The 18,813-nt window shown below is 52.3% G+C and overlaps 1 protein-coding gene across 5 annotated transcripts in view; it reads right to left on the bottom strand.

The window, feature by feature from the left end:
• Window positions 1-2,887: 2,887 nt before the first annotated feature.
• Window positions 2,888-18,813, bottom strand: part of LOC121284386 (arf-GAP with Rho-GAP domain, ANK repeat and PH domain-containing protein 1-like) — a 225,971-nt gene continuing 210,045 nt past the window's right edge. For 4 of the 5 annotated variants that reach the window (XM_041199816.1, XM_041199817.1, XM_041199819.1 and 1 more), the window contains exons 30-33: window positions 16,992-17,055; window positions 13,228-13,383; window positions 6,128-6,165; window positions 2,888-3,137 (exon numbers count right to left, since the gene is read on the bottom strand). In XM_041199816.1, the coding sequence (XP_041055750.1) occupies window positions 6,148-6,165; window positions 13,228-13,383; window positions 16,992-17,055 (238 nt within the window). In that variant the 3' untranslated portion in view covers window positions 2,888-3,137; window positions 6,128-6,147. The remainder of the gene's footprint in view (window positions 3,138-6,127; window positions 6,166-13,227; window positions 13,384-16,991; window positions 17,056-18,813) is intronic. The other variant, XM_041199818.1, reaches the window with a different exon arrangement.

The following is an 18,813-nucleotide window of genomic DNA, read 5'->3' as shown; positions in this document are numbered from 1 at the left end:
GTGGCTACAAGATCAGATCAGAGGCTAGGAATCCTGCGGTGAGTAACTCACCTCCTGACTCCCCAAAGCCTGTCCACCATCTACAAGGCACAGTTCAGCAGTGTGATGGACTACTCTCCACTTGCGTGGATGAGTGCAGCTCCCACAACACTCAAGAAGCTTGACACTGTCCAGGACAAAGCAGCCTGCTTGATTGGCACCACACCCACCACGTTAAACATTCACTCCTGTCCCAGTGATGCACAGTAGCAGCAGTGTGCGTACCATCTACAAGATGGACTGCAGGAACTCACCAAGGCTCCTTAGACAGCACCTTCCAAACCCACGACCACTACCATCAAGAAGGACAAGGGCAGCAGATAGATGGGAACACCACCACCTGGAAGTTCCCCTCCAAGTCACTCACCATCCTGACTTGGAAATATATCGGCCGTTCCTTCACTGTCGCTGGGTCAAAATCCTGGAACTCCCTCCCTAACAGCACAGTGGGTGTACCTACACCACATGGACTGCAGCGGTTCAAGAAGGCAGCTCACCACCAACTTCTCAAGGGGCAATTAGGGATGGGCAATAAATGCCAGTGAAGCCCCACTGAGAGCTTTGGGAACTGTAGGTGCAAAGTCACCCACGCATCCCGAGCATGTTACACTTGCCACACATGTCCCCAGTTCTCCAGGGAGGCATGTACTCGGCAGAGAGAGAGGGGTCTGGGCTCTGATTTATGGTCCAAGATTCTTTTCTCTTTGAAGACATCAGCACGGGGTGTTGAATGATGAGTTAACAGAGCACATCCTCTGGAGCTGGGCGCCACTCACCTGTTCAGGGTCAGTCACTTGATGGTAGGATTGCCAATTCTGGCTGCAACAAATACTGGACGATCCGCCCTGCTTCCGGTTATTCAGCCCTTTTCAATCTTTCTCCAATTCTCTCATCGTCCTTTTTAACTGCCCTCAAGTGATTTTGCTCCCTGGTGTTTTTTTTTTTGGCTTCCAGTAGTGCTCTGGAAAGTAATCTCTAATTCCTTGAGAATCCGGGACAATCCTAGAGAATAATTGGCAACCCTCGGAGGAGATACTTTGTGGTGTGTTCCACGTTTATTTTAAGGATGTTTCAACTGATGGGTTCAGATTTGAATTATATATTAATTTTTTTCCCCCAATCCCAAGATGTTTCAAGGCAAGGTCAGATTGTCACTGTTTTTATATTTTTAGTCACATTCTTTACCTTGTGTGTTTTTTTTTATGTGTAACATCCAGCTTTGGTACCCATAGCAACGACTGCAAGTAGTTATGGTAACAGCCTGCACTGGTCAAATCAAAGGCATGATAACTTCAGCACGTATTTAAGGGCCTACATCTCAGAGAGATCACCGTAGCAACAATCCTGGGTAGTAATTTCAGCTTCTCCACCTCCCCCCAACCTTCCTCCTGTCTCCCCCACCGAGGTTCCGAGAGCTCTTAACCACACGGACTCCTGTCAAGAGTTGAATAGTCTTCATTAAGCCGAACAATACAGAATCTTACAAAGACAGAAACAGGACGTTCGGCCCATCTGGTCCACGCTGGTGTCTGTGCTCCACGTCAGCCACCTCCTACTCTGCATTGTCTCACTCCATCGACATAGCCTTCTCTTCCTTTCTCCCTCATGTGTTTATCCAGCTTCCTCTTAAATGTGTCTACACTATTCACCTCAGTCACCCCCCCTCTGTGGTAGCGAGTACCACATTCTCACCACTCTGTGGGTAAAGAAATTTCCCCTGAATTCCCGAATGAATTTGTTAGTGATTATCTTATATCGATGGCCCCTTGTCTTGGTCGCACTCCCCTCCCCGCTTCCGCCCCCTGCAAATGGTTCTCTACATCAGAAAGAAAGACTTGCATTTGTATAGTGCTTTTCACGATCACTGGACATCCCAGGGAGTTTTACAGCCAGTAAAGTACATCTGAAGTGTAGGAAACGCCAGTTTGTGCACAGCAAGCTCCCACAAACGCTGATGCAATAATGACCAGGTAATCTGTTTTGTGTCATATCAATTGAGGAATAAACATTGGCCTGGACACAATGGGGAGCTCCCCTGTTCTTCTGTGAAATAGTGCCACAGGATGCCTTATATCTATCCAAGACACGTTTTTTGGAGAGGCAGCAATGTAACAGCGCAACACTCCCTCTGTGTGGCACCGGAGTGTCTAGCCTTAACATTTTTGTGGTTCAAGTGTCTTGAGTGGGCCTCAAGCTTGTGACGCTGGGATGGGAGTGGCACTGCCAAAGCCCTTCATAATCTTGAAGCCCTCAATCATGTCACCCCTCAGCCTTCCCCTTTCTAGAGAAAAGAGCTCCAGCCTGTTCCTCCTTTCCTGATAGGTATAACCTCCCAGTTCTGGTATTTAAACCTTCTACAGTGCCTCTATATGTATTTCACAGCTATCCTCCATTGACTGCATTTTGGTGGAAATGCGTAGCTTCCATCGGAAGCTGCAGGATGTGTCATGGGCTCTGGGGGTCTGTTTGCCGTGGTCACGTGAGCTTCCCCACTCCCTCCCCACACACCCCCCCCACCCCACCCTCAGCCTCCCCACTTCCTCAATCCACCACCCACCCCAGACCTCCCTCATCCTCAGATCATTGGTGCAGCAGCGTGAATATTCACTCTGATAATATACACAGGACACCAAAGACAACGAGTGATTTGAGCCATCCACACACCCCCCCACCCCCCGACTCTATTCACATTTCCCCAACAGGCTGTACAGACTAGTCAACAGCTTTAACATTAGGATGTTAGGGTTGAATTAAATAAACTGGTTCCCAGCTCGTAGAGGGTGGGGTGGGGGGGGGGGAAACAGATTGTAAAATATGTACAGCTTTCACTTAAGATCACCTATACTACAACAGTTTTACAACAATGTATTAAAATCTTTTAAATAACAAAACAGCCTTCTTGATGGCACTCGGTCCCAAGCTCTCGTGAGAACTCTTGCGATTCTATAGTGTCAGTTCTTCAGTTGCAAGGGAATCGTGAGGGTCTGGTGGCCAATGGAAGGGGCTCGTTCTCCACCTTCTGTTCCATCTCTCTCTCTCCTTCCCGCCCTCTCCTTTCAATTTCTCCATTCTGCAGCTCCCAGATTCCGAGTTCCCTGCTGTAGAAAGGCAGCAGTTTGATTGTTATTCCTCCTGCAATTCTCTCTTTTTGTCTCAGTGGGGTGAATTTGAATGAGAATAAGGCTTCTTCAGTGTTAAAAGACACGTTCGCAACTAACTCACGGCCTCCAAGAATCACGGGAAGTTAAGGGGGAAGTGTTGAAAAATCAAGTCTTCCTGTTTCTACAACCCCATAGTAAAGACATTCTTCGAATTCCGGCCCAGTGAGTTTCCCTGATTTTAATCGCTCTGCCATTGGCGGCTGTGCCTCCAGATGCCATGGCCCTAAACCCTGGAATTCCCTCCCTAAACCTCTCCGCCTCTCACTTCTCCTTTAAGATGCTCCTTAAAACCGAACTCTTTGACCAAGCTCTGGGTCGCCTGTCTCCTGACAAAAGTAAGAGTCTCTTGGCCAATCGCAGATTAATCAAGGAAAGCCAGCCCGGATTTGTTAAGGGCAAAGCATGTTTAACTAACCTGATTAAGTTTGTTTAATGAGGTAAAGAGACGGTTGATGAGGAGAATGTAGTGGATGTGGTGTACCTGGACTTCCAAATGGCATTTGATAACAGTGCCGCACAACAGGCAAGGGCAAAGCTGGAGCCCATGGGATGAAAAGGAACAGTAGTTATGGGGAAAAGGCAGGAAAATGGAGTTGAGGGTTATTAGATTGGCCATGATCTCTCATTGAATGGCGGAGTAGAATCGACGGGCTGAATGGCCTACTTCTGATCCCACGTCTTATGGTCTTAGCAACATGGATATGAAGTTGGCCGAATGACAGGAAACAGAGAGTGGTGATGAACAGTTGCTTTTTGGACAGGAAGAAGGTAAAGTGGGGGTGGGGGGGCGGGGGGTGGTTGGGTGGTGGTGCGGGGCAGAGTTGGTGGGGGGGGGGGGTGTTCCCCTGGGGTCACTGTTAGGATTTCTGCTTTTCTTCATCTATATTTCAAAATGCACAAAACTCAGAAGCACTGTGAACCTGTGAGGAGGATGGTGTCGAACATAGAGAGGTTGGTGGAATGGGCAGACTTGTGGCAGATGGAAGTTCAATGCAGAGAAATGTGAAGCGATTCATTCTGACAAGAAGAACATGGAGAGACAATATAAAATAAAGGGAACAAATCTAACGGGGGTGCAGGAGCAGAGGGACCTGGGGGTATATGTGAAGAATGATTGAAGATGGCAGGACAGTTTGCGAGAGTGGGTTAATAAAGCAGACAGTATCATGGGCTTTATTAATGGGGCCAGAGAGTTACAAGAGCAGGGAGGTTATGTTAAACTTGTATAAGACACTGTTTCAGCCTCAACTAGAGTACCGCCTCCCATTTTTGGCACCGGACCTCAGGAAGGATGTGACGGCTTTAGAGAAGGTGCAGAAAAGATTCCTGTTGGTTTCCAGGGATGAGGGATTTTAGTTACAATGATAGGCTCCAGAAGCTGGGATTGTTCTCCTTGGAGAAGAGAAGGTTGAGAGGAGATTTGACAGAGGTGTTCAAAATCACGAAGGGCCTGGACAGAGTAGAGAGGGAGAAACTGTTCCCATTGGTGGAAGGATTGAGAACCAGAGGGCCCAGATTTAAGGTGGTTGGCAAAAGAATCAATGGCGACATGAGGAGAAACGTTTTCCCCCAGCAAGTGGTTAGGGTCCGGAATGCACTGCCCGAGAGTGTGGTGTAGGCAGTCGAGCCTTTCGAAAGAGAACTGGATCATTAACTGAGGAGAAAGAATTGGCAGGGCTGCACGGGGAAGGGCAAGTGAATGGGAATGGCTGAGCTGCCCTTTCCACAGACTTGACGGGCTGAATGGCCTCCTTCTGTACTGCAGCCATTCTGAGGTTCAATATCAATTTGTGAAGATCATATGAATCAGGAGCAGGAGTAGGCCATTCGGCCCATCGAGCCTGCTCTGCCATTCGATACGATCCTGGCTGATCTGACTGTCGTCTCAACTCCACTTTCCTGCCTGTTCCCCGTAACCCTCGACTCCCTTGTCGATCAAAAATCTGTCTAACCCAGCCTTGAATGTACTTGTTTAAACTTTTGGATGAGGGTCAGGCAAGTGTGAGCTTTGTGGATAATGAAGATTTGAATCAGTATGAGGTCGGGCAGTCAACATTAGGTCTCAATTGGATTTGGAGTTTTTGGTGTCGCAGGCAAGGTTTGATGTAAGGGTTACGGCTGAAGTCAACAGTTTCGTCAGTTTCAATGTCAAACTCAGCCATCATCTGAATCAGAATTCATATCTAGGTCAAGGTCAGGGTCCAATTCCAGGTCAGGAGTCAGAGTGAGTGCGTGGGTCGCAGTCGGGGTCAGGGTTGAGTGCGTGGGTCGCAGTCGGGGTCAGGGTTGAGTGCGTGGGTCGCAGTCGGGGTCAGGGTTGAGTGCGTGGGTCGCAGTCGGGGTCAGGGTTGAGTGCGTGGGTCGCAGTCGGGGTCAGGGTTGAGTGCGTGGGTCGCAGTCGGGGTCAGGGTTGAGTGCGTGGGTCGCAGTCGGGGTCAGGGTTGAGTGCGTGGGTCGCAGTCGGGGTCAGGGTTGAGTGCGTGGGTCGCAGTCGGGGTCAGGGTTGAGTGCGTGGGTCGCAGTCGGGGTCAGGGTTGAGTGCGTGGGTCGCAGTCGGGGTCAGGGTTGAGTGCGTGGGTCGCAGTCGGGGTCAGGGTTGAGTGCGTGGGTCGCAGTCGGGGTCAGGGTTGAGTGCGTGGGTCACAGTCGGGGTCAGGGTTGAGTGCGTGGGTCGCAGTCGGGGTCAGGGTTGAGTGTGGGGATTGTAGTCAGGGTCAGGGTTGAGTGTGTGGATTGTAGTCAGGGTCACGGTTGAGTGTGGGGCTTGTAGTCAGGGTCACGGTTGAGTGTGGGGCTTGTAGTCAGGGTCAGGGTTGAGTGTGGGGATTGTAGTCAGGGTCAGGGTTGAGTGCGTGGGTCGCAGCCAGGGTCAGGGTTGAGTGTGGGGATTGTAGTCAGGTCAGTACCGGGCCAGTTTCTATCCTCACCTTAAGTGTACGACAGGCATTCACACCTTCTTATAGACCTAGAAAACAGCAAAATTGAGTTAGCCACAAAATCAGACAAGTAAAGTTTCATCGGCTCACTTCCTGCTGACTCTTGTAACTGTGACCTTTTAAGAATCACTCCACTTCCCTCCATTGGCCTGTACATGGTCAACGCCATCGTTGGGTTTTGCTATACAGACAGCGGGCAGCACACTGACAGGAAACTGGTCCCACTACATTGGTCCCTTCCCCATCCCTCGCCCTCACCCCCGGCCCACACACCCCACCCCCCGGCCCACACACCCCCACCCCCCGGCCCACACACCCCCACCCCCCGGCCCACACACCCCACCCCCCGGCCCACACACCCCCACCCCCCGGCCCACACAACCCCACCCCCTGGCCCACACAACCCCACCCCCTGGCCCACACACCCCCACCCCCCGGCCCACACACCCCACCCCCCGGCCCACACACCCCCACCCCCCGGCCCACACAACCCCACCCCCTGGCCCACACAACCCCACCCCCTGGCCTACACACCCCCACCCCCCGGCCCACACACCCCCACCCCCCGGCCCACACAACCCCACCCCCTGGCCCACACACCCCCACCCCCTGGCCCACACACCCCCACCCCCCGGCCCACACAACCCCACCCCCTGGCCTACACACCCCCACCCCCCGGCCCACACAACCCCACCCCCTGGCCCACACACCCCCACCCCCCGGCCCACACAACCCCACCCCCCGGCCCACACACCACGGTGCTAAAGGATTCTCTATAAACCACCGAGCAACTTGTCACGGAATCACCTCAGATATTACCCCACCCCCCCCACCCCCACCCCCCGGCTGCCCCCACCCCCGGAACTCCCTCCCTAACAGCACTGTGGGTGTACCTACACCACATGGACTGCAGCAGCTCAAGAAGGCAGCTCACCACCACCTTCTCAAGGGGCAATTAGGGATGGGCAATAAATGCTGGGCCCAGTCAGCGACACCCCACATCACCTGAACAAACAAAAAACCCCACTGTTTGGTGGTTTGAACCGTCTAACGTGCCCACTCCTGCTGGCACCCAAGCTCGTGAGAACACTGTGAATTCTGACGTCAATCGCTCACATCAATCAGTAAATGTTTCCCTCTCCTCCTCTTCCCATGAGAAAGAGATAAAAATCAATAACAGAACAGCTAGTGCAAAAACATCACTACCCAGCAGTCAAACTTTGACTGATTTGAAATTCCGGCTGGAGGGGTGTGAGAGGGATTCAGTCACTCCCATTCCCTCCCAACCCCACATTCCACCCCACAGTCCTCAAGTTCCTGCCCAATTTCCTTTTGAAATCGTTGATCGTCTCTGCTTCCACCGCCCTTGTGTGTGTGTCACAGTCTGGAATATTCTAGATCTCTCAGGGCTGAATTTTCCCTTTGGCGTGTGGGGGTAAAATGACTCACGGCCACACCGGGCGAGCACCCTGATGTCACCGCGCGCCATGGCGATATTTCGCTGGGCAGGCACACGATGGTGGTTGCAGCTGGAACAGGAGCTGGTGTTGGTATGGAAACCTCCCCTTTTGTTCGAAAGGAAAATGAGGTGAGATAAAAATAATTTCCAAAATACATGGGTGATAAGATGTTTACGAAAGCATTAATCCCCAATTTTGGATTAACCTGGGTGATGGGAGTCACGGGTATTGGTTTTATTTTAGGCAAATTTGGCATGAATCCTCTGAATGGAGGGTGGTAAGATAGCCCGGGGTACAGAGGCCAACGTGGTGGGGTTCCCGGCTCAGACACTGCGTTTCATTCCAAGAGGGATAGGATTGGAATGTCGGGAAGTTATGCTGAAGCTGTAGTGAACCTTGGTTAGACCACACTTAGAATACTGGGCGCCATCTTGGTCACCATATTGTAAAAAGGATATAGAGACGCTGGATAGGGCACAGAGAAGATCCAAAAGGATGATATCAGAAATGTGTGGGTACACATATCAGGAAAGGGCCTACTTCAAGGGAGCAGCAATTTATACTCCAGGAGAAAAGGATGCTGATTGGCTGAGGTGTTGCTGTTGGGAAAGCAGCAGGGAAACGATAGCCTCCCCAAGTGCCCGGGTCTCTCTCTTCACTTGGGGGACAAAAGAAGGCTGAGGGGTGACCTGTTAGAGGTCTTTACAATGACGAAAGGTCTTGATCGAGTGGCCACAGGGAGAATGTTTCCGCTTGTGGGGAAGAGCATAATGAGAGGTGGTCAATATTAAGATAGTCGCCAAGGAATCCAATAGGGAATCCAGGAGAAACTTCTTTACCCAGAGAGGATGTGGAACTCGCTACCACAGAGAGTGGGTGAAGTGAGTAGTATAGATACATTGAAGAGGAAACTAGACAAGTGTACGAGGAAAAAGGGAATAGAAAGTTACAATAGCTGGATTTAGATGAGGAAAGATGGGACGAGGCTCGGAGTGGAGCATATATACCAGTATGGACTGGTTGGGCTGAATGGCCTGTTTCTGTGTTGTATATCTTAAGTATAAACTCAGCACTAAGGGCTGTTCCACTTTTGGCTTCCAAGCTCCTGGGTTATCTGGTGACACCAACTACATTTATATAGTGCCGCCAACTGAATAAAATATGCCAAGGCACGTCACATGAGCAATTATCAAACCAAATTGGACACATAAGGAGGTGGTGGCGTAGTGGTATTTTCACTGGACTAGTAATCCAGAGACCCAGGGAATGCCCTGGGAACCCGGGTTCACCAGATAGTGAAATTTGAATCCAATAAATAAAAAACTGGAATTAAAAGTCTAAACGATGACCAAGAAACCATTGCCAAAGATCATAAAAACCCATCTGGGTCACTAATGTCCTTTAGGGAAGGAAATCTGCTGTCCTTACCTGGTCTGGCCTACATGTGACTCCAGACCCACTTCAAGGCAGTTGACTCTTTAATGCCCCCTGGAGGACGGCAATTAGGGATGGGCAATAAATGCTGGCCTAGCCAGTGACACCCACATCCCACGAACGAATAAAAAACAAACACAGACCTTGAGTATTGCTAAAAAGAGAGACATGTTGCCTTTTTGTTTTGCTCTCATTAGGACAAAAGCAAGAATGCCCAACTTTCAAGGGAGCAGCAATTTATACTACAGGAGAAACGGATGCTGATTGGTTGGCAAGTTGACTCTGATTGGCTGAGGTGTTGCTGCTGGGAGAGCAGCAGGGAAATGATAGGCTCCCCAAGTACCCGGGTAATTCCAGAAAGGCTTGAACATATTCTTTTGGTTTGCAGTGAATACCTTGCACCTTTTGTGAATTACCCAGGAGGCATGGGGGAGCCATTAGTGGCCCCGCTGCTTTCTCCATGGTAATGCCTAGGCCAATCAGAGTCGATTTCCCAACCAATCAGCACCCTTTTCTCCTGTACTATAAATTGTTGTGATTGCTTGAAATTTGGCATTTGTGCGTTTGTCCTGATGAGTGCAAGAGGAAAAGCTTCCTCTCCCTTTGCAGCAATACACAGGGAGATACTCGGACCGGTGACTGATGGGTGTTTTGGGGATTGTTTTAAAGGAGAAGAGAGAGAGAGAGGCGGAGATGTGCAAGGAGGGAATTTCGGAACTCAAGACCCAGGCAGCTGAAGACAAAGTCACCACATAACGAAGCGATTAAAATTGGGGACACTCAAGAAGCCCCAGGATTGGAGGAGAGCCGAAGGTGTAAGTTATTGTTAAAAATGAGAAATGATCCTGTCCAAGGTGAATTGGTCGTGGAGTAGGTTGGGATGGATGGGGTACGGTGCTTTCTGAAACTTAGCCACAATAGCGAGCCTCCATTCTTTAAACTGGCTTAACTCAATAATTCCTGGATCTAAAGGAGGTCACAGAAACCGGGAAAGGCAAGGCCATGGGGAGACTGGAGAATAAGGATGAGAATTTTAAAATTGAGGCGTTGTGTAACTGGGAGCCAACGTAGATCAGCGAGCGGGATCAGCAGGTAATAGGCGAGCAGGATTTGTTGGGAGTTAGGATGAGCTGCTGGAATTTTCACGAGCTCCTGATTATGGAGCTGGGGAAGGTGGGAGGTCGGCCAGGAAAGTAATGTTCGATTCTAGTGCTCACAAAGACACGGGTGAGGGTTTGAGCAGATGAGCTCTCTCTCTCAGTACGTGGCTCCTCATTCTCTCTCAATGTGTGGGCCCAAGTAATTGGCTAACACAACGCAACCTGAGAGTGGATCTTCCTGTTCTGTGGGCCTCAGTACCTCCCTAGGCAACTTACTTATCCAGTGACCTGTTCCCCGGTAAGACATGGCATCGAGAATGAGCCAGATGGCCAAAGAATTATGTCCTCCTCACTGACCTCAGCACACAATAAATTAAAATCCTACCACTAGATAAATATCAAATATCACAAGAGTTGTCTGATAGCACAGTATATGGGAGATGGAAAAGCAACTTAAATTGACATTCTCCCTATTAAACTCCAATAAACCATCTGAGAGAACTAGACAGCCAGAGAGAGCGAGAGGGAGACGGGAGAGAAAGCCAGAAAGAATGAGGGAATGTGTGAGAAAAAGAGGTAGAGAGAGAGAGAGTCAGTGAGAGTGAACGTGAGGGAGAGAGAGAGTGTGTGAGAGAGAGAGAGTGTGTGAGAGAGAGAGTGTGTGTGTGAGAGAGAGAGAGTGTGTGAGAGAGAGAGAGTGTGAGAGAGAGAGATTGTGTGAGAGAGAGAGATTGTGTGAGAGAGAAAGAGACAGAGGCAGAGAGAGAGCAAGTGAGTGAGTGAGACAGAATGAGTTAGAGATAGATAGAGAGACAGTGAGTAAGAGCAACTGAGAGTGAGTGATAAAGCGAGTGAGAGTTAGAGGGAGAGGGAGTGAGAGTGTGAGAGAGAGAGAGAGAGAGACATAGAAAGAGAGCCAGAGAGAGAAAAAGAATGGAGAGGTGGCAAGAGAGACTAAGCGAAACAGAGCTATAGTGTGTGAAAGTGAGTGACACAGATTGAGAGGTGGGGAGGGAGGGAACGAGGGAGCAGAATCAGAAAACTCAGCAATCAACCAATTTTCATTCATTTTTCCCAAACATCGTTCATCATGAGCACATTGGCAAACCCCTGCGTGAAATGAGTTTGGGCGCAGCACGGTAATCATTACTAATTATCACTAATTAAACAGAAACCAGAGCAGTTCAATGAGGTCCCATTGAAAGGAATCTGCTATGTTCTCCAATCTCGGCAACACAAGGCGATCAGTCACACGCTGCTCTGAGGAGATCCATGAGCCGTACGCTTTGTAAGGAGAATCAGTCTTACCTCACAGTAAAACCATAAATGCTCTTCACTTACAAAGGAACGTGTCAGATCTGCTCCTAAATGGCCTAGGCAGCAAACTCTTGGTAGGTTTTTTTTCGCTCAGTAAGGTGAAGGATTATGGGACCAAGATGGGCAAATGGTGTTAAAGTACTAATTATCCAAAGTCCAATTGAATGTTCGAACCAGGCTGGAGGGGCTGAATGGCCTCCTCCTGTCCCATTGTTCCTGTTTTGACGATCTCACAGAGAGAGGGATCCCGCAGTAAACGGTCAGCACGCTGTTGTGTTCGGGTCAGAAACAGGCGCGTATTTATATAGCGCCTTTCACAACCCTAGGGCATCCCCAAATGCACTTTACAGCCAGTGAGGTGTAGTCACTATTGGAATGTCAGGAGCACGGCCGCCAATTCTGTGCACAGGAAGCTCCCGCAAGCAGCAATGCGATAATGACCAGGTCATCTGTATTTTTATGATGGTGGCTGATGGATAAACATTGGCCCAGGGCACCGGGTAAAACCCCCCTCCCCCCGCAAGAGCGGCCAGTGGATCCTTTACATCCATTGAGAGGGCAGACTCGGAGCTTTAATGGAGCAGGCTCAAGGGGCTGAATGGCCTACTTCCTGCTCCTATGTTCCCACGTTCCAGACAGGGCTTTGTTTTAACGTCTCCGCCGATAGTCGGCACCTCTGACGGGGCAGCACTCCCTCGTGTACTGCACTGGGAGCATCAGCCTGGAACTCTGGGCTCAAGTCTCTGGAGTGGGGCTCAAGTCCACGACCTTCTCACGCCGAAGCCCGTCCCCCTAAGCCAGGGCTGACCACCAGAGCGGGAAATGGGGGTGCTGGTGTCGGGGACTGAGGGCGCAGGGAGACGAGGGAGATCAGCGTGTTGAACGAGGGTTATGGAGCTTGGAGTAAATGAAATTCTGGGGCTTATGGGGGCCACTGTACATTATCCATCGACACTGGGGGCTACCCGATCTGCTTGAAGGTATTCCGGAGGCTTCATCACAGGCCGATCAGCCAAGCAGCCTCCTCATCCTGGCCCGAGAGCACGCTCGGGGGGGCCCTCGGTTTAACATCTCATTGTTCAGATAGCGGAGGGAGAGCTTCACCCTGCAGCTTTGCTGGGATCGCTCCAGACTGACCCGAGCTCGGTCTGTGAGTAAAACTGTCCCAAGGGCAAGATTAAAATCCAGAAGCACAGATTGACCATTTCCTCGGGGGCCAAGGATTCTCGGCTCCATCTTTAAGGAGGGGGCAGGGGGGTGTACAGTGGCGCAGTGGTAACCTCACGGGGCAATAATCCAGGGGCCCGAGGTACTGATCTGGGGATGTGGGGTCAAAACGTGGAGTTTAAATTCAGTTAAAAATCTGGAATATAAAGGCTTGTCTCAGTAACAGTGACCACGAAACAATCATCGATTGTTGTAAAAACCCATCTGGTTCACTAATGTTCTTTAGGGAAGGAAATCTGCCACCCTTACCTGGTCTGGCTTATATGTGACTCCTTCCCACAGCAACGTGGTTGACTCTTAAATGCCCTCTGGAATGGCCGAGCCAGACACTCAGTTCAAGGGCAATTAGGGAGGGGCAACAAATGCTGACCTTGTCAGTGATACCCACACCCCATGAAATAATAAAGGAACAAGTCACCAAGTGCCTGCAGGTACCCCCTCCCACACCCACCCCCTCCCATACCACCTCCCCCCCCACCCACACACAAACCCCACCCCCAACACTTGCTCGTGATGAAGGACTCAAATCAGCAGAGGTTTGATTAGAACTCACGGAGAGAGGGTCCGCAGCAAAAGCAGCCACACTGTTCCTCATTTCATTTGCATTTCCCCGCAGAGGGATCAGGGAGATGTTACTAAACCTGGAATCTGGAGGTAAGCGGGATGTCCGACAACACAGAGAGTTTGAGGGCCACACGTTCCCATCGTGCTGAGAAAATTAAAACAGTGCAAGTTTGTTCAGCAGCAGAGAGAGAGATAACGCCCCTCACCCCCACCCACCCCCCACCCCCCACCCAACCTCACCCCCCACCCCTCATCCCCCACCCCCACCCACATAACCCTGGTCAGGGTCTCACCCCCCACCCTTCACCCCCCACCCACTCCCCCACCTCCTCCCCTACCCCTCACCCCCACCCACCCCCCACCCCCCACCCAACCTCACCCCCCACCCCTCATCCCCCACCCCCACCCACATAACCCTGGTCAGGGTCTCACCCCCCACCCTTCACCCCCCACCCACTCCCCCACCTCCTCCCCTACCCCTCACCACCACCCACCCCCCACCCCCCACCCAACCTCACCCCCCACCCCTCACCCCCCACCCCTCACCCCCCACCCCTCACTCCCACCCACATAATCCTGGCCAGGGTCTCACCCCCCACCCCCCACCCACTCCTCACCCACCCACCCCTCACCCACTCCTCACCCCTCACCCCCCACCCACCCCCCACCCACCCCCCACCCCACACCCACCCCTCACCCCACACCCACTCCTCACCCCCCCACCCCTCACCCACTCCTCACCCCTCACCCCCCACCCACCCCCCACCCGCCCCCCACCCCCCACCCACCCCTCACCCCCCACCCCTCATCCCCCACCCCTCACCCCCCACCCCTCACTCCCACCCACATAATCCTGGCCAGGGTCTCACCCCCCACCCACCCCTCACCCACTCCTCACCCCCCACCCCACCCACTCCCACACACCCTACCCACTCCCCCACCTCCTCCCCTACCCCTCACCCCACCCCCACCCCTCACCCCACCCACTCACCTCACCCCCCACCTCCTCCCCCACCCCTCACCCCCACCCCCACCCCTCACCCCACCCACTCACCTCACCCCCCACCTCCTCCCCCACCCCTCACCCCCACCCCCACCCCTCACCCCACCCACTCACCTCACCCCCCACCTCCTCCCCCACCCCTCACCCCACCCAATCCCCCACCTGCTCTCACCCCCACCCCACCCCCACCCCTACCCCTCACCCCACCCACTCACCTCACCCCCACCTCCTCCCCCACCCCTCACCCCCACCCCCACCCCTCACCCCCACCCCTACCCCTCACCTCACCCACCCACCTCCTCCCTCACCCCTCACCCCCACCCCCACCCCTCACCCCCACCCCTACCCCTCACCTCACCCACCCACCTCCTCCCTCACCCCTCACCCCACCCAATCCCCCACCTGCTCTCACCCCCACCCCACCCACTAACCTACCCCTCACCCCACCCACTCACCTCACCCCCACCTCCTCCCCCACCCCCACCCCCACCCACCCCCCACCCACCCCCCACCACTCACTCCCGCCCCTCACCCCCACCCACTCCCCCACCTCCTCCCCTACCCCTCACCCCCACCCCCACCCCTCACCCCCACCCCCACCCCCACCCCCACCCCTCACCCCCACCCCCACCCCCACCCCCACCTCACCCCTCACCCCACCCAATCCCCCACCTGCTCTCACCCCCACCCCACCCACTAACCTACCCCTCACCCCACCCACTCACCTCACCCCCCACCCCTACCCCTCACCCCACCCACTCACCTCACCCCCACCTCCTCCCCCACCCCTCACCCCCACCCCCACCCCTCACCCCCACCCCTACCCCTCACCCCCACCCATCCATCTCCCCCTATCCCTCACCACCACCCACCCACCTCCTCCCTCACCCCATCCACCCACCTCCTGCCCCTATCCCTCACCCCCACCCACACCCCCTATCCCTCACCCCCACCCACCCACCTCTTCCCGATATCCTTCAGCACTAGGCTGTCAGCACACAGCAAGCTCCCTCAAACAGCAATTATATAAATGGCCAGATAGTCTGTTTTAAAATTGTTGATGGGGGGATAAATATTGGTCAGGGCATCGAGGCAACTCCTGTGTTTTTATACAAAATAGCGGCTGTGGGATCCTTATATCCACGTGAGGAGGCAGAGAGAGCCTCGATTTAAGTATATTCAAGGCTGAGATAGACAGGTTTTTAATCAGTAAGGGAATCAAGGGAAAGGGCAGAAAGGTGGAGTTGAGGATTGTCAGATCAGCCATGATCTCAGTGAATGGCTCCCATGTCTTATGGTCTTAATGTCTCATTTGAAAGATGGCAACGCTCCCTCAGTAGTGACCATCCAATAGTGCAGCACTCCCTCAGTACTGACCCTCCGACAGTGCAGCGCTCCTTCAGTACTGACCCTCCGACAGTGCAGCACTCCCTCACTACTGACCCTCCGACAGTGCAGCACTCCTTCAGTACTGACCCTCCGACAGTGCAGCACTCCCTCGGTACTGACCTTCTGACAGTGCAGCACCCCCTGAGTACTGACCCTCCGACAGTGCAGCACTCCCTCAGTACTGACTCTCTGACAGTGCAGCGCTCCCTCAGTACTGACCCTCCGACAGTGCAGCGCTCCCTCAGTACTGACCCTCTGACAGTGCAGCACTCCCTCAGTACTGACCCTCTGACAGTGCAGCGCTCCCTCAGTACTGCCCCTCTGACAGTGCAGCACTCCCTCAGTACTGACCCTCCGACAGTGCAGCACTCCCTCAGTACTGACCCTCCGACAGTGCAGCGCTCCCTCAGTACTGACCCTCTGACAGTGCAGCACTCCCTCATTACTGACCCTCTGACAGTGCAGCACTCCCTCAGTACTGACCCTCTGACAGTACAGCACTCCATCAGTACTGACCCTCTGACAGTGCAGCACTCCCTCAGTGCTGACCCTCTGACAGTGCAGCACTCCCTCAGTACTGACCCTCTGACAGTGTAGCACTCCATCAGTACTGACCCTCCGACAGTGCAGCACTCCCTCAGTACTGACCCTCTGACAGTGCAGCACTCCCTCAGTACTGACCCTCTGACAGTGCAGCGCTCCCTCAGTACTGACCCTCTGACAGTGCAGCGCTCACTCAGTACTGACCCTCTGACAGTGCAGCGCTCCCTCAGTACTGACCCTCTGACAGTGCAGCACTCCCTCAGTACTGACCCTCTGACAGTGCAGCGCTCCCTCAGTACTGACCCTCTGACAGTGCAGCACTCCCTCAGTACCACATTGGTAATGTGAGCTTAGGTTTTGTATTCATGGTTTAATAACTGGGACTTCAATTCACAAACGTCTGACCCAGAAGTGATAAAGATGCTACTCGCTGAGCCCAGACTGATAATCCAGGGAACTCAGTCAGAGAACCAGAATTTATTTTTTGAATAAATCTGTAAATAAATTCAAACTCAAAGTGACCAGCTGCCTGATTGTCATTAAAACCCCACCTGGGTCACTAATGCCCCTTTCGGGAAGGAAATCTGCCATCCTTACCCAGTCTGGCCTACATGTGACTCCAGACCCACAGCAATGTGGTTGACTCTGAACTGCCCCCTGAAATGGCCGAGCAAGTTGCATGAATCTAATCTCAAGGTTTTGAAGAAGGCGGCTCAGGTTTTCAAGGCAACTGGGAATGGCCAATGGGCAGGAAAGGCTGGGGGTAGAACTGCCATTTGTGTCTTTTTCTTTTCCAGTGAAAATCTAAAAATAGTTACCTGTACATAAAGGAAGGTTGCAAACCACTCTCGCTGCTCCATCTGAGTGTCACAGCACACATACCTGAAAACACAGCACAAATATACCTGAAAACTCAGCACACACATACCTGAAAACACAGCACACACACACCTGAAAACACAGCACAAGCATACCTGAAAACACAGCACAAACATACCTGAAAACACAGCACAAACATACCTGAAAAACAGCACAAACATACCTGAAAACACAGCAAACATACCTGAAAACACAGCACAAACATACCTGAAAACACAGCACACACACACCTGAAAACACAGCACACACACACCTGAAAACACAGCACACACACACCTGAAAACACAGCACACACACACCTGAAAACACAGCACAAACATTCCTGAAAACACAGCACACACATACCTGAAAACACAGCACACACACACCTGAAAACACAGCACACACACACCTGAAAACACAGCACAAACATACCTGAAAACACAGCACAAACATACCTGAAAACACAGCACAAACATACCTGAAAACACAGCACACATACCTGAAAACACAGCACAAACATACCTGAAAACACAGCACAAACATACCTGAAAACACAGCACTCGGACTTCAGCCCATTGTAGTCAGGCTTAGAAGCATCAATCATTTCAAGCACCCAATATCAGCACAGTAATGTCCCCATCACACACTCCCAGGGCAGGTACAGCACGGGGGTTAGATACAGAGTAAAGCTCGCTCTACACTGTCCCCATCAAACACTCCCAGGGCAGGTACAGCACGGGGTTAGATACAGAGTAAAGCTCCCTCTACACTGTCCCCATCAAACACTCCCAGGACAGGTACAGCACGGGGTTAGATACAGAGTAAATCTCCCTCTACTCTGTCCCCATCAAACACTCCCAGCACAGGTACAGCACGGGGTGAGATACAGAGTAAATCTCCCTCTACTCTGTCCCCATCAAACACTCCCAGCACAGGTACAGCACGGGGTTAGATACAGAGTAAATCTCCCTCTACTCTGTCCCCATCAAACACTCCCAGGACAGGTACAGCACGGGGTTAGATACAGAGTAAAGCTCCCTCTATACCATCCCCATCAAACACTCCCAGGACAGCTACAGCACGGGGTTAGATACAGAGTAAAGCTCCCTCTACACTGTCCCCATCAAACACTCCCAGGACAGGTACAGCACGGTGTTAGAAACAGGGTAAAGCTCACTCTACACTGTCTTCATCAAACACTCCCAGGACAGGTACAGCATGGGGTTAGATACAGAGTAAAGCTCCCTCTACAGTGCCTGGGAGTGATTACAGACTGGAATCTAATCGAGGGGTTCGGGGTGGTTTATATACAGAATGACAGATACCTGGCAGTGAGTTACAGACTGGAATCTAATCGAGGGGTTCAGGGGGTTTATAACCAGAATGACAGATACCTGGGGGTGAGTTACAGACTGGAATCTAATCGTGGGGTTCGGGGTGGTTTATATACAGAATGACAGATACCTGGGGGTGAGTTACAGACTGGAATCTAATCAAGGGGTTCGGGGTGTTTTATAACCAGAATGACAGATACCCGGGGGTGAGTTACAGACTGGAATCTAATCGAAGGGTCCAAGGGGTTTATATACAGAATGACAGATACCCGGGGGTGAGTTACAGACTGGAATCTAATCTTAGGGTCCGATGGGTTTATATACAGAATGACAGATACCCGGGGGTGAGTTACAGACTGGAATCTAATCGAAGGGTCCGAGGGGTTTATAACCAGAATGACAGATACCCGGAGATATTCCCCTACGCTTCATCTGTTGCCAGTTA

The sequence above is a fragment of the Carcharodon carcharias genome, chromosome 11 (genome assembly GCF_017639515.1).
Source record: "Carcharodon carcharias isolate sCarCar2 chromosome 11, sCarCar2.pri, whole genome shotgun sequence".
NCBI lineage: Eukaryota > Metazoa > Chordata > Chondrichthyes > Lamniformes > Lamnidae > Carcharodon > Carcharodon carcharias.
This window is presented reverse-complemented; position numbering and strand designations above follow the sequence as displayed.